Source organism: Meles meles, chromosome 18, assembly GCF_922984935.1.
Source record: "Meles meles chromosome 18, mMelMel3.1 paternal haplotype, whole genome shotgun sequence".
Taxonomy (NCBI): domain Eukaryota; kingdom Metazoa; phylum Chordata; class Mammalia; order Carnivora; family Mustelidae; genus Meles; species Meles meles.
The window spans coordinates 58650535-58663682 of record NC_060083.1 but is presented as its reverse complement, the minus strand read 5'-3'; the positions used below and the strand labels follow the sequence as shown (position 1 = coordinate 58663682).

Sequence of the window (13148 nt, the reverse complement as noted above, 5' to 3'; positions counted from 1 at the left end):
AATAAGCTTTAGACATCAAAATTAACTGAGTGTTACTACTGAGGTCACTGCTTTGTGACAAACGGCTGTATACAATATACCAATCTGCTGCCCTTGTTCTGCTGCATGTTAAATAAAACCTTTTCTGCCCTTCCTGGACTCCGGATACAGACGCCATCCTCGCCACTGTGGGAAGTGCCACTTACGAATTCCAAATCCAGACAAATAGGCTGGCATCACCTGACGCTTTAGCTGATGAAAGTACAGGTTCCTGGACCTTTTCTAAACGAAAGGATAAATGTTACAGTTGATTGTAAAGGCTGGATTCCTGAAGCATAAACACTCACCACCTTGCTTGAGCTTCTAGTAGGAAGGAGAGCACTGGACTCCCCATCCTAACTGCCGGGAGTGGCTTTTTCTCTTGGGAGATAGAAATCAGTTCCATCCAAGCAGCAGCACCTTCTCAGCTTCTACCACCTCAGGTTCACAGTAGAGGCAGCGAGAACTCCCCAGCTGGACGCTTAAGAACTTCCCTTCTATTAGGGGGGAGGAAATTTATTCTTTCAAAAATGTATATACATTGCCATACAGAGATGCCACGTTGAAGCCGCTCTCAGGTGGTCTCAGGAGCCTTCCAGAGAGCCTTCCTTTATAATGGCACGGCCAAGATTGCGTGCAAGAGCAAGTCTCAGCATTTCCAACTTGGTGTTCTCGACGTCCTCCTGAAAACAAAGGCAGCCAGCATGAGACACGGCAGGAAGTGTCCCTTCTTTAAAGCTCTGCAAGGCTCTATCTGACCTAACGGCAGACCAAGGGCATTTGACATTTAGTAGGAGCTTCCAGCAAGTTGCTGACAGAACTGCAGGCAAAGGCCCACTGTGACTGAGTGCCAGAAAAGTGGAGATGAGAACGCCCAGAAACCCCGCTTCCTCCTAAAGGAAGTTGGTGTGTTAATTACAGGGTAAGCGGTAACTCAAGAAGCACAAGTCTATGAGGGGCCAGCGTTTCTAGAGGAAAGCAGGGGAGTCCAAAATAGAAGAAGCCTTTTCTCGCTGCCATTATGGAGTCAACAATAGGAAAGCTAAAATAACCTGGATTCGCTGAACACCAGGCTCCCTCCACACTGGCCTTCTTGAGGCGAAGTCCTCTAGACATCTCATCAACTCGTATGTTTGCTCTGCTGAAAAGACCACCTAAGAGAGAGGAGAGATTGCTTTGCTTAGCTGCTCCCCAGCCAAGGGTTCCACTGGTTTGGGCACGTGCCCAGGTTCAGAGATGGGCTTCTGTGCGTGCCCTCCAGGAGCGGATATGCAGCCCTGGGAGGACAGAGAGCCCCTATGCTCACTCCCAGCCCTTCTTGTCAGGGCCCTAAGCTGAATACTGTCAGTAGACAGCGGCCTCCTTTCAAATTAAGTAGCTTTTCTTGTGCAGATACTGGCTTTCCAGAGTGGGCATTATGCGGGAATCCACCCGCACGTGCAGGGCCCTGCTTGGGAGAGGATGTACAGAGGTGCGTCTGCAACAGCTAAGGAAGGAAGCACAGTCAGAGACTGTAAGACAGAGAAGAAAATCATTCAAACGGTACCTCTTTCTCTTCCAAAAGGGGCAAGGCATCTATCAGTAGTATTACCCAGAAAGACCGTGGGGCAATCTGGGAAGTCATCAGTGACAGGAGAAGAGAAGCCGCATCAGTAAGACGCTTCTCCCCATAAAATCGGTGGAACTCGCGGTACTTTCCTAGTGAGAAAACAGAGCACTAGTTCACCTCTGGTCCAAAACAAGAAGATCCCAGGCTCCAGAGCAGGGAGATCCTTCCAGAACTGTCTCCAAACTCATGGACCAGTGAGACCAATGGGACTGAAAAACACATATTTTGAAGGGACTCCAAAGAGCCAAACCTGGGAGAATGTAACCATCAAACGAAACAAGAGACCCAGATGACAACAGAGTGAAGAACACCTAAGTCTCAATCTGATCATGAGGAAACACGAGATAAATCCAAACTGAGGACATTCTTCAAGGGAGCAGAACAGACTCTTCAGAAATGTCAAGGTAGGGGCGCCTGGGTGGCTCAGTGGGTTAAAGCCTCTGCCTTCGGCTCAGGTCATGATATCAGGGTCCTGGGATCAAGCCCTGCGTCCCGCTCTCTGCTCAGCAGGGAGCCTGTTTCCCTTCCTCTCTCTCTGCCTGCCTCTCTGCCTACTTGTGATCTCTGTCTGTCAAATAAATAAATAAAATCTTTAAAAACAAAACAAAACAAAAAACAAAAATGTCAAGGTAAAGAAGGATCAAGAGAGGCAAAGACACTAGAGAGGAAAACTGAATTCGTGAATGAATAAAAGTCACCGCTGGGGGGCGCCCAGGGGGAATCAGTGGGTTAAGCCTCTGCTTTTGGCTCAGGTCATGATCTCAGGGTCCTGGGATTGAGCCCCACATCGGCTCCCTGCTTCCCCCTCTCTCTGCCTGCCTCTCTGGCTGCTTGTGATCTGTCTCTCTGTCAAATAAATAAAATCTTTAACAACAACAACAAAAAGCCACCGCTGGGACCACAGATTTGATAAGAGCAGGGCATTCAGGCAGCTGGTTCTCTAAGAGGATGTTCTTGTTCTTAGAGAAACAAAGTCTCCAACTTACTTTCAGATTGTCCCCAAGAACCTGCGTGAATGGGGCACCTGGGTGGCTCAGCTAGTGTTCCCAGGGTCCTGGGCTTTAGCCCCTCATGGAGCTCTGCACGGGGCTCCCAGCTCAGCCAGAAACCTGCTTCTCCCTCTCCCGCTGCCCTTCCTGCCCCCCATTACTGCTCACTCTTCTCTCGCTCATGCTGTCTCCAATACATAAATAAAATTTAAAAAAAAAAAAATTTTTTTTTAAATGGTGCATTTGGAGAAAGTGTGCATGGGAGTTCCTTAGTCCTTATACTACTTTCAGACTTTTAAGTTGGACATAACTGGGAAATGTCAGAAAATATGCTTTGCAGAGTCAGGCATACATGGTTCTATGAGTTTGGGCTCAACAGGAAGGAACACTGGAGAAGCCTAGATCAGTCCCTCCCATCTGCACAACCCACCACTATGCCAAAGGTCCCAGGCACAGAGTCCAGAGACTCACCCAAGAAGGTCAGTCGATCACTGAGCATCATGGCCGGCCCTAGGTTGTCAATGAGATCCAGGTCAGAAAAGGAGCCTCGCTCACAGTAATCTTTGAGGAACCTGCAAGGCCAGGCCCAGAGGTCTGAGCAGTGGTCCCAGGGCCCCTTCCTCAGCCTCCCAACTTCCTGGACAGTCCCTAGAAAGCCAGGAGCGGTTGAACCCACCTGTCTGACACCAGCGTGGCAAAGGCAGCATCTTTGGCTCGGATGCTCCAAGACAGGGCAGAGCCCAGGCGATTGTTGCGGACAGCGTTCATGGCTAAGATCTTACAAATGCTGCGAACTTTGCAGGGAAAAGAGAAAAGATAAACTTTTCACCCTGCCAATCAGGCCATTCCTGAACTCCGCCAGGTAGGAGCAGGCGTCCCACCTCCTCTGAGTTTTCTGCAGCCTCTCCACAGGCTCCAAATACAACTTGTCTGGCAACACGGGGGATTCTGGGATTTATAAATGTCTCCTGGCTTTAACAACACCATGACCCACCCCAGCAGGATTGGCGTTATGAGTGGGCTTGATTTCGAGGATGGCAAAAAGATTTTTATGGCTCCCATAGATCAGCTCCTTCATGATCTGTCCAGGTGCCAAAAACATCCTTTGGGTCCTGAATGGCTGTATGCTTTCAGAGATGGTCATAAGCAAGCAAATGCCTCTGGAAAGAACAACTTGGGTTTTTAACCACTCAACGCAACTCAAGCAAATATCACTGCTTTCTTTCTGCGCTCTTCCTGAGCTGCCTCTGGTCCTGCTTTCCCTTAGCCTTAGCTAGCAACAGCAACCCACCTGGGAGAAGTGAATTACAAGTTGACCCAGTCCTGACCTTCTCAGAGTAAGCAGGAGAGAGAAGTGGGTCAGGATCTTTTTAAAAGGCAGTGTGTTCCATTGCTTACAAGTCCTGATGGATCCCTAGTTGTTTGTCCTTCCTCAGTAATTTTCCTGTTCTGGCTTATTTATTGACCCCAATAAATAGTCTGGCCGGTGCAGCATGAGCAGAAAGTACGCGAGGGGCAGGGCGGGCTCACCTTGCTCGGTCATCTGCCGCTGCTCACATATCCGCAGCACCTTAAGGGCTTTCTGCTCCGTGCTCAGGGGGATGCGTTCAATGTGCAGCTCCAAGGAAACTCGGCCGAGCTCAGGGCAGTAGTCAAAGTAATCCACTCCCAGCTGCCACAGGCTGCAACGGTCCGAGGACAGACATGAGAGCCCGGTGAGCCCATGTGCTGCCCCGCAGCTTGGGGACGGTACCAAGATGGCTTCTCCCCTGAACCCCTGTAACCTTCAGGGAGTCAGACGGGCAAGAACACGGTCCAAGATCCGGGGGCACGTGCATGCTGAGAAACACCGTGCTGCCACCTCACACCCTTGGGCCTTCCTACCTGTGATGAGCAAACAGTCCCGAAGCATATTCCAGCAGGAGGAACTCTCTCATGTTAGATCCGAAGCTGGAATAAAACATAACAGGAGACCAAAACCCCTGGCCTGGTGCATTCAGGGCCCTCCCGCAGCCCCTCCCCGAGGGCCGCACGGCGGCCACACACTTACTAGAGGTTGTGCGACTGGAGGAGCTTGCAGTGGTCCAGCAGGTCTGTCAGATGGGCCACGAACCACCAGTTGCTCAGTGCGATGCTGCGGGTCCAAACGCCAGGGCAAGGAGGAGAGACAGGGTGACAGAGTGTGGCCCAGGTAAGCAGGGACCCCACACATCCCTTCCGTAAAAGGATGGGAGGGGCCGTGACAAGTGGAAATCTGTCTGGAAGCACATAGAAACTTCTCGGCGCTATGTGGGGACTGACAGCGGACACCTAGGATGGTCAACCCTAAGCGGCCGCCACCAACCGAGATCTCTGGAGACTCACAGTGAAAGTAAAATTCAAGGATCCAATCAGATGCAGAGAATATGGATACAGAAAAATGTGTAAGAAAAAGAATAAAAAGGAACAGACATAAACAGAACAAACTGGTGGTTGCCACAGGGAGGGAGGTGGGGGGATGGGAGAACGAGGTGAAGACGTACAAACTTCTAGTTACAAAATGAGCAAGTCATGCAGGTGAGAAGTACAGCCTAGGGACCACAGACAATAATACAACTTTATGTGGTCACGGCAGTTTGTAATCCACAGAACTGTCAAATGTTGTAAACCTGAACCTAACATGTCAACTATACAGCAATTAAAAAAAAGGAAAACACTAAAAGTGTTTTTAAACATTTGTCCAGTACTTGATGCTTGTCCGGTGCTTGATGACACATGGAATTCAGGGCTGCCTGGGTGGCTCAGGCAGTTAAGAACCTGCCTCTGGCTCAGGTCACGATCCCGAGGTCCTGGGATCAAGCCCCGCACTGGCAGGGAGCCTGTTTCTCCCTCTCCTCCCTGCTTGTGCTTTCTCTTGCTATCTCTGTCATTCTCTCAAAAATAAATGAGATCTTAAAAAAAGAAAAGAGAGGGGCGCCTGGGTGGCTCAGTGGATTAAGCCGCTGCCTTCGGCTCAGGTCATGATCTCAGGGTCCTGGGATGGAGCCCCACATCGGGCTCTCTGCTCCGCAGGGAGCCTGCTTCCTCCTCTCTCTCCGCCTGCCTCTCTGCCTACTTGTGAACTCTCTGTCAAATAAATAAAATAAAATCTTTAAAAAAAAAGAAAAGAGAGACACCTGGGTGGCTTAGTTGGTTAGGCATCTGTCTTTGGCTCGGGTTGTGGTCCCAGGGTCCTGGGATCGAGTCCTACATCGGGCTCCTTGCTCAGCAGGGAGCCTGCTTCTCCCGTTACCTGCTCTGCCTACAGCTCTCCGTACTTCTGCTCTCTCAACAAATAAATAAAAAATCTTAAAAAAACAGGGGCGCCTGGGTGGCTCAGTGGGTTAAAGCCTCTGCCTTCGGCTCGGGTCATGATCCCAGGGTCCTGGGATCGAGTCCCGCATCGGGCTCTCTGCCCCGCAGGGAGCCTGCTTCCTCCCCTCTCTCTGCCTGCCTCTCTGCCTAGTTGTGATTTCTCTCTGTCAAATAAATATGTTTAAAAAAAAAAAAACTTAAAAAAATCTTAAAAAACAAAACATGGAATTCAGAAGAGTATCTTTACTTGCATCTGGCTTCGCTGTTAATGTTTCTTATATACCTTTTAATTAGTATACTTACTTTATGAATATGACTATATACGTAGGACACTTTTTTTTTTTTTTTTTAAGATTTTGTCAGAAAAAGCACAACCAGGGGGAGTGGCAGGAAGAGGCAAAGGGAGAAGCAGGCTCCCCACTGAGCTAGGAGCCTGATGCAGGAGCCAATCCCAGGACCCTGAGATCATGACCTGAGATGGAGGCAGACACTTAACCAACTGGGCTACCCAGCATCCCAATCCTTGACTATTTTTTTTGAAGATTTATTTAGAGAGAGAGCGAGAGCGTGAGAAGACCGAGGTGGGGGTGGGGGGCAGGAAGAGACTCTCAAGCAGATTCCCTGCTGAGCACAGAACCCTCTGCAGAGCCTGATCTCAAGACCCCGAGAGCTGAAACCAGGAGTCGGACACCTAACTGACTGCACCACCCAAGTATCCGAATATTCGACTAGTTTTTAAAATCTTGGGTAAGGGAAGTTTTTTTTTTTTTAAAGATTTTTATTTATTTATTTGGCAGAGAGAGATCACAAGTAGGCAGAGAGGCAGAGATAAAGAGAGAGGAGGAAGCAGGCTCTCTGTTGAGCAGAGAGCCCGATGTGGGGCTCGATCCCAGGACCCTGAGATCATGACCTGAGCCGAAGGCAGAGGCTTAACCCACTGAGCCACCCAGGCGCCCCAAGTTTTTTTTTTTTAAAGATTTTATATGTGTATTTGACAGAGAGAGAGATCACAAGTAGGCAGAGAGGCAGGCAGAGAGAGGGGGAAGCAGACTCCCCGCTGACCAGAGAGCCCGATGCGGGGCTCGATCCCAGGACCCTGAGCCCACGACCTGATCTTTAACGACTGCTTTTCTGTAACAAAATCAGGCACAAGTAAAGTGGAAGCGGACTATCCGCAAACAGTGTTGAGGTGCACCTGTGCACTAAGGTAAAAATACTCTGCTTCCGTAATAAAAAAGAACAGGGATGGGGCACCTGGGTGGCTCAGTGGGTTAAAGCCTCTGCCTTCGTCTCAGGTCATGATCCCAGGGTCCTGGGATCGAGCCCCACATCGGGCTCTCTGCTCTGCGGGGAGCCTGCTTCCTCCTCTCTCACTGCCTGCCTCTCTGCCTAGTTGTGATTTCTCTCTATCAAATAAATAAAATATTTAAAAAAAAAAAGAACAGGGATTGGTTTACACTGAATTACTGGGCAAATGTTTAAAACTTCTGCCTTGTTTGTAGGGCTACAGATCCTTAGATACGCCCTATGTTTCAGGATTTCACCATTACAGAATGTCCCTGTTGGTCTTCCTAACATTCACTTTGAAGAATAGCTTTTTCAAACGTTATTAATAACCTTATCTATGGCATTCAAACAAATGTGTGCTGGGGCGCCTGGCTAGCTCAGCGGGCAGAGCATGTGACTCTTGATCTCAGGGTCATGAGTTCAAGCCCCACATTAGGCACAGAGATTACGTAAAAGAAAACCGGGGTGCCTGGGTGGCTCAGTCAGGTGTCTGACTCTTGGTTTTAGCTCAAGTCATGACCTCAGGATCAGGGGGTCGAGCCCCATGATGGGCTCCCTGCTCAGTGGGGGGTCTGCCACTCTCCCTGCTTGTGTTCTCACTCTGGCTCACCCTCTCGATAATCTTTAAAAAAAAAAAAAAATTATCTCTGCCAATTTTCCAAAACACCTGCATTTCTATAATCATCCTCAAATACTAAGAGGTCTATAAATTCATTATGAGCTACACAAAGTCCTATCATGCTCAAGATTTTGTTTGTTTGTTTGTTTTTAAGATTTTCTATATTTGACAGAGAGAGAGGGAACACAAGCAGGGAGAGAGGGAGAGGGAGAAGCAGGCTTCCCGCTGAGCAGGGAGCCCCATGTTGGGACCCATTGCAGGGTCTTAACTAGATAGTGATTTAACAAAAAGTACCACAAACGGTACTCGAGACCACAGTTTCAGTCAGTCTCTACCTCTCTGTTCCCTTCATCTAGAAAAAGTGATTTTATCGTTTATCTACCTGGACTGTTCTAAGAAAAAAAAAAAAAGAGAGAAAATGGATATAACATTGCTTTAAAAAGATTCTTTTGGGGGGGCGCCTGGGTGGCTCAGTGGGTTAAAGCCTCTGCCTTCGGCGCAGGTCATGATCCCAGGGTCCTGGGATCAAGCTCCGCATCGGGCTCTCTGCTCCACGGGGAGCCTGCTTCCTCCTCTCTCTCTGCCTGCCTCTCTGCCTAGTTGTGATTTCTGTCAAATAAATAAAATATTAAAAAAAAAAAAAAAAAGATTCTTTTGGGGGCACTTAGGTGGCTCAGTCGGTTAAGCATATGCCTTTGGCTCAGGTCATGATCCCAGGGTCCTGGGATGGAGCCCCACATTGGGCTCCTAGCTCAACGGGGAGCCTACTTCTCCCTCTGCCTGTGCTCTGTCAAATAAGTAAAATCTTAAAAAAAAAAAAAAAAAAACAAAACCCAAAAACCTCTCCCTTTTAACACCTTTAGAAAGGATTCCCCTCATTCCCCTTTGCAGGGCAGTCACGACCCCAGCTGACACCACACCCAAACAAAGCAGCAAGACTTCCCTACACCACCAGCCCCGGGCCCAACTCCAGATGTTCACCACTTTCCAGGAACCTAGCCTGGGTCTGACTGGTATAACTCAGGAGAAACCAAGTGCTCACAAGACCAAAAATCCAATCCTTCCCCACCCAGGAGAGCACACTTCCAAAACTCTGCCAGTCTCTCATACTTCAGGCTTTCCTCTAACGCCCGAGATAAGGTCGCAGAACCTGCATTACGGTACCACCTTCAAAGCAGAGTAGGGAGTAGCTTCCTAATCAGAAAAACCCTAGCTCCAAAGTTTATACGGAACAGACATACTTTAGACCCTTTCCTATTTGCCAGGACAGATCGATGTTCAGACTAACGAACTGGGATCTTTCTTTATGTGTGACTGGCAGGAGGGCGAGGCCATTTTCTGTGGCATTCATGAAAGCCACGCCACTGGCACCCCTCTCTTTTTTTCTTTTGTCACTGCAGAGAACAGGGTGCTTTCCCTTTTCACTGTCCTTCCTCCTGGTTGTGCTCAAATCTGATTTGTTCCCAAAAATTGAGATGTGGCTTATGAAGGAAGCCCTGGTGGAAATAACCCACTCCGGTAACAGCCAATATATTTAGGAATGCCCATGACTTCAAATTACAGGCAGAGACAATGACAAAGCCAAATAATGACGTGTGTGCGCGCCTCTGTAAGTTACTCCCATTAACCACTCCGTGCAGATAGCCCCCCCACAGCTGGATTCTGAAAGTCATCTGCCAGCTCCAGCTACACGTCTGTGAAAAGAATATGGACACAAAACCTAGTTTTCTTCCTCCAAATCTAGCACCACTTTCTTCAAGCTCCAACTTTCTTCTAGCTCAAACAGGAGGAGCATAGCAGGAGGGGAATCCCTTCCCATTGCCCAGATCTACTGAAAAAGATCTGGTGGAGGTCAGTGAATTTGATACTGAGCAAGGTCGTCTGCTGTAGTTCCCAACAGTCGTCTGCTGGGGGTCTTCAATGCAATACCCACGTGTCCAGGCTGCACAAGAAGGGTCACAAAATGACGTCCGACTTACTACATACGAAAATTCCCGACAAGCTGTACCTTTGATCGTTATGTCTGGCACTCCCTTTCTCACCTTGCTGAAGCGTCAATGCACTGACAAGACACCCTTATGAGGAGGGGGTAGCTCTAAACAGACTCAGCCAGGAGCCTGCTGGTTCAGCAGCTCATGGCTCACTAGACAGTGAGGCTACTGAGAAGTGCGCTCCCTTAAGGCAGTCTGCATAACCATCAGGTTCCAAGAAATAGGCTTGCTGGCTTTTTCTGGATTTTAAATATCAAAGTAATTTACTACAATGCTGTTCAAGTAAACATCCCTGAAAACTGTTACAAATACAGTAAACATAATACCTCAGGAAGGTCCCCAAGCTTGTCCAGAAAGAAGCCATTATCTACATCCATGTGGCTCAGGAGGGGAGGATGTGTGTGGGAAGCAAGTTAAGACACCAGTAAGAGGGGCACCTGGGTGGCTCAGTGGGTTAAGCCTCTGCCTTTGGCCCGGGTCATGATCTCAGGGTCCTGGGATTGAGCCCCGCATCGGGCTCTCTGCTTGGCGGAGAGCCTGCTTTCCCGCCCCCCGCCTGCCTCTCTGCTACTTGTGATTTCTCTGTGTGTCAAATAAATAAACAAAATCTTTAAAAAAAAAAAGACACCAGTAAGAAGGAACAAGACCGGGATGCCTGGGTGGCTCAGTGGATTAAAGCCTCTGCCTTCGGCTCAGGTCATGATACCAGGGTCCTGGGATCGAGCCCTGTGTCGAGCTCTCTGCTCCGCAGGGAGCCTGCTTCCTCCTCTCTCTCTGCCTGCCTCGATGCCTACTTGTGACCTCTGTCAAATAAATAAAATCTTAAAAAAAAAAAAGAAGGAACAAGACGTTCTAAGAAAAGATAGTGGTCCCAGCTGCACAACACTGACTTCACTTGGCCTCACTGAACTGCACACGTAGAGACAGAAAAGGAGGTGACGCGGCAGGTCCTACCTGCACTCCTTGATCACTTGGTGGATGTCAAACTCAAAGGCTGCCAACAGGATGTTGTCCAGGGGTTCTGGGCTGCTCTCACCTCCCAAAAACAGGTCAAGGCTGGACTGTGGAAAGTTGGTGACCCACTCAATTCCCAGATGGAAGCAGAGACTCAAGGGGACAGGCAGGACTGCTGTGTAGGGAACCCTGGAGAAGGGCGACGGGGTCCTTCAAAAAGGGCCAAAGGAAGGGCTCAGCTGGAAGAACGTGCGACTCCGGATCTCTAGAGTCATGAGTCTGAGCCCCGTTTTGGGGGCAGAGATTACTAAAAAAATAAACTTAAAAGGAGGAGGGAGGGGCAAAGGAAAGACCCTTCCTGTTCTCCAGGGAGGTTCAACTCAAAGAGGCCGCATACTGACAATAACCTAGCCCACAGGATTCGTACTCCCCACCACCACCCCTTGGAGTTCAGACTCACCTGGGCATAGAGGTGCAGGTCAATGGGTTTCACTGTGGGATGGGAGTACAGGAGCCGGGTCACTAGGAAATGATACCAGTTATTCAGCAGCTCCTTCTGCTCCAGCAGAGCGGCTTCATCTCCCAGCATGATCTAAGGAAAGAGATATTTTCCTTCAGTTCCAGACCAACTTCTCTGTTAACTCTCCTGGTCTCGGGGCTCCTAGGTGGCTCAGTTGGTGAAGCCCTTGCCTTCAGTTCAGGTTATGATCCTGGGGTCCTAGCATGGAGCCCTGGGTCAGGCTCTCTGCTCAGCGGGGAGCCTGCTTCTCTCTCTCCCTCCACCCCCCTCCCTCCCTCCCCACCTGCTCGTGCTCTCTGGAGCACAGGCTCTCTCTGCTAATCTCAACCAGAGCATCCAGTCTGGGAGCCCTCTTCTTCCTGGCAGAGCTGACGGACAGCTTTGTCCGGAGAGGATCACGTTCCTGGTATTGCCGTGGTGGATGTCACGGCCCCAACTTGGACCCCAACCCCGACTTCCCTCCCACAGACCTTGCAGAGAGACTCCAGGTGGGGACTGGCGGCAAACGTGCTGTCCTGGAGGCGACGCTCGCACTCCTCGTGCCAGTGCTGCCACTTGAGCTCCAGCTCGGTCAGCGTCTGGGTGTTACCAGGCTAAGGGGAGAGACACAGTGAGATCCCATCGCCACAGAAACGCTTTGTGCTTAATGAACGAACCCCTCTCTTGTGACCCAGCAGAACAGGGCTGCTCCCACATACACTGAGAACGGGCATTGTCCTCATCAGGTCCCCTAGGATTCGGCACATGCCTGCAGAGGAGGGACTGGCGTCAGCTTCCTTGGAGAGCATCTGCCGAGCCTCGTCCAGCCGGCCCTGTAGCACCAAGATGGTCACCTGGAGGACACACAAGAGCACGGACATTCACGGACGCCCAGGAGCCCGTCTCCTCAGTCCACACTTGGGCTTCCTAGCCTTACGCAAGTGTGCTGGTTCCTTCCCTCCAGCAGTCATCTGGTCTAAGGGTTTTAACCTGGACCATGCTTTTCAAACTGCATGTTTTAACACATTACAGATTGCAACCAACTTCTTAAAAATAAAAGAAATGGGGAAACCTGGCTAGATCATTCAGTAGAGCACAAAACTCTTGATCTCACAGTCATTGAGTTCGAGCCCCACATTGGATGTAGAATTTACTTAATAAATGGTGAATGAATGAAACAGAAAACAGAAAATGGCTGAGCTCCCTGCTCCCTGGGAACCTACTCTGCCTGCCTGTTCTCCCTGTCAAATAAATAAATAAAATATTAAAAAAAAAAAAAAGAAAACGGCAAAGTACATCAAGTCAAGATTAGTTCATAAAAGGCTCAGTTCAAATAAACACACAGCCGCACACATACGCTCAACATCAACAGTCAGTCCTCTTACTCAGATTCCGCATCTGTGAATTTCCGCACTTGTTAACGTCCGTTTGTAACCCCGCAGTCAGTATGTGAGGTGGTGTTACTTGTGGATGTGTGCAGAGTGGCAAAAACCAGCTACCTGATGTGCACATTCCCAGCTGAGGATGAACAAGGCAGAGCTCTACCTTCTTGTATCAACTCTCACACCAAACAAGGGTCTTTTTCAGGATCTACCTAGGGCCACTTTTTTGGTATTGTTGTGCTTTTTGCTGAGCATCGTGCTAAAGTGCTAAGCGCTAAGGAGGGATGGCGGCCCACAGGGAGAAAGTGTGTTAGATTAGCCCCGTTCAGGCACACGCTACTGTGTTATTCGCCATGAGTTCAGTATTAATGAGTCAACAGTATATATTAAATGAGGTGTCCTGGGGCGCCTGCGTGGCTCAGCAGGTTGAAGCCTCTGCCTTTGACTCAGGTCACGATCCCAGGGTC

General features: G+C 49.4%; 1 protein-coding gene across 2 annotated transcripts in view; it reads right to left on the bottom strand.

Annotated features, from left to right (window-relative positions):
- Nucleotides 1–47: 47 nt before the first annotated feature.
- NUP85 (nucleoporin 85) overlaps nt 48–13148 on the bottom strand; it is a 29886-nt gene continuing 16785 nt past the window's right edge. For both annotated transcript variants that reach the window (XM_045985560.1, XM_045985559.1), the window contains exons 8-19: nt 12019–12153; nt 11791–11913; nt 11261–11392; nt 10801–10907; nt 4667–4750; nt 4501–4566; nt 4147–4298; nt 3293–3410; nt 3088–3188; nt 1565–1716; nt 1071–1172; nt 48–701 (exon numbers count right to left, since the gene is read on the bottom strand). In XM_045985560.1, the coding sequence (XP_045841516.1) occupies nt 603–701; nt 1071–1172; nt 1565–1716; nt 3088–3188; nt 3293–3410; nt 4147–4298; nt 4501–4566; nt 4667–4750; nt 10801–10907; nt 11261–11392; nt 11791–11913; nt 12019–12153 (1371 nt within the window). In that variant the 3' untranslated portion in view covers nt 48–602. The remainder of the gene's footprint in view (nt 702–1070; nt 1173–1564; nt 1717–3087; nt 3189–3292; nt 3411–4146; nt 4299–4500; nt 4567–4666; nt 4751–10800; nt 10908–11260; nt 11393–11790; nt 11914–12018; nt 12154–13148) is intronic.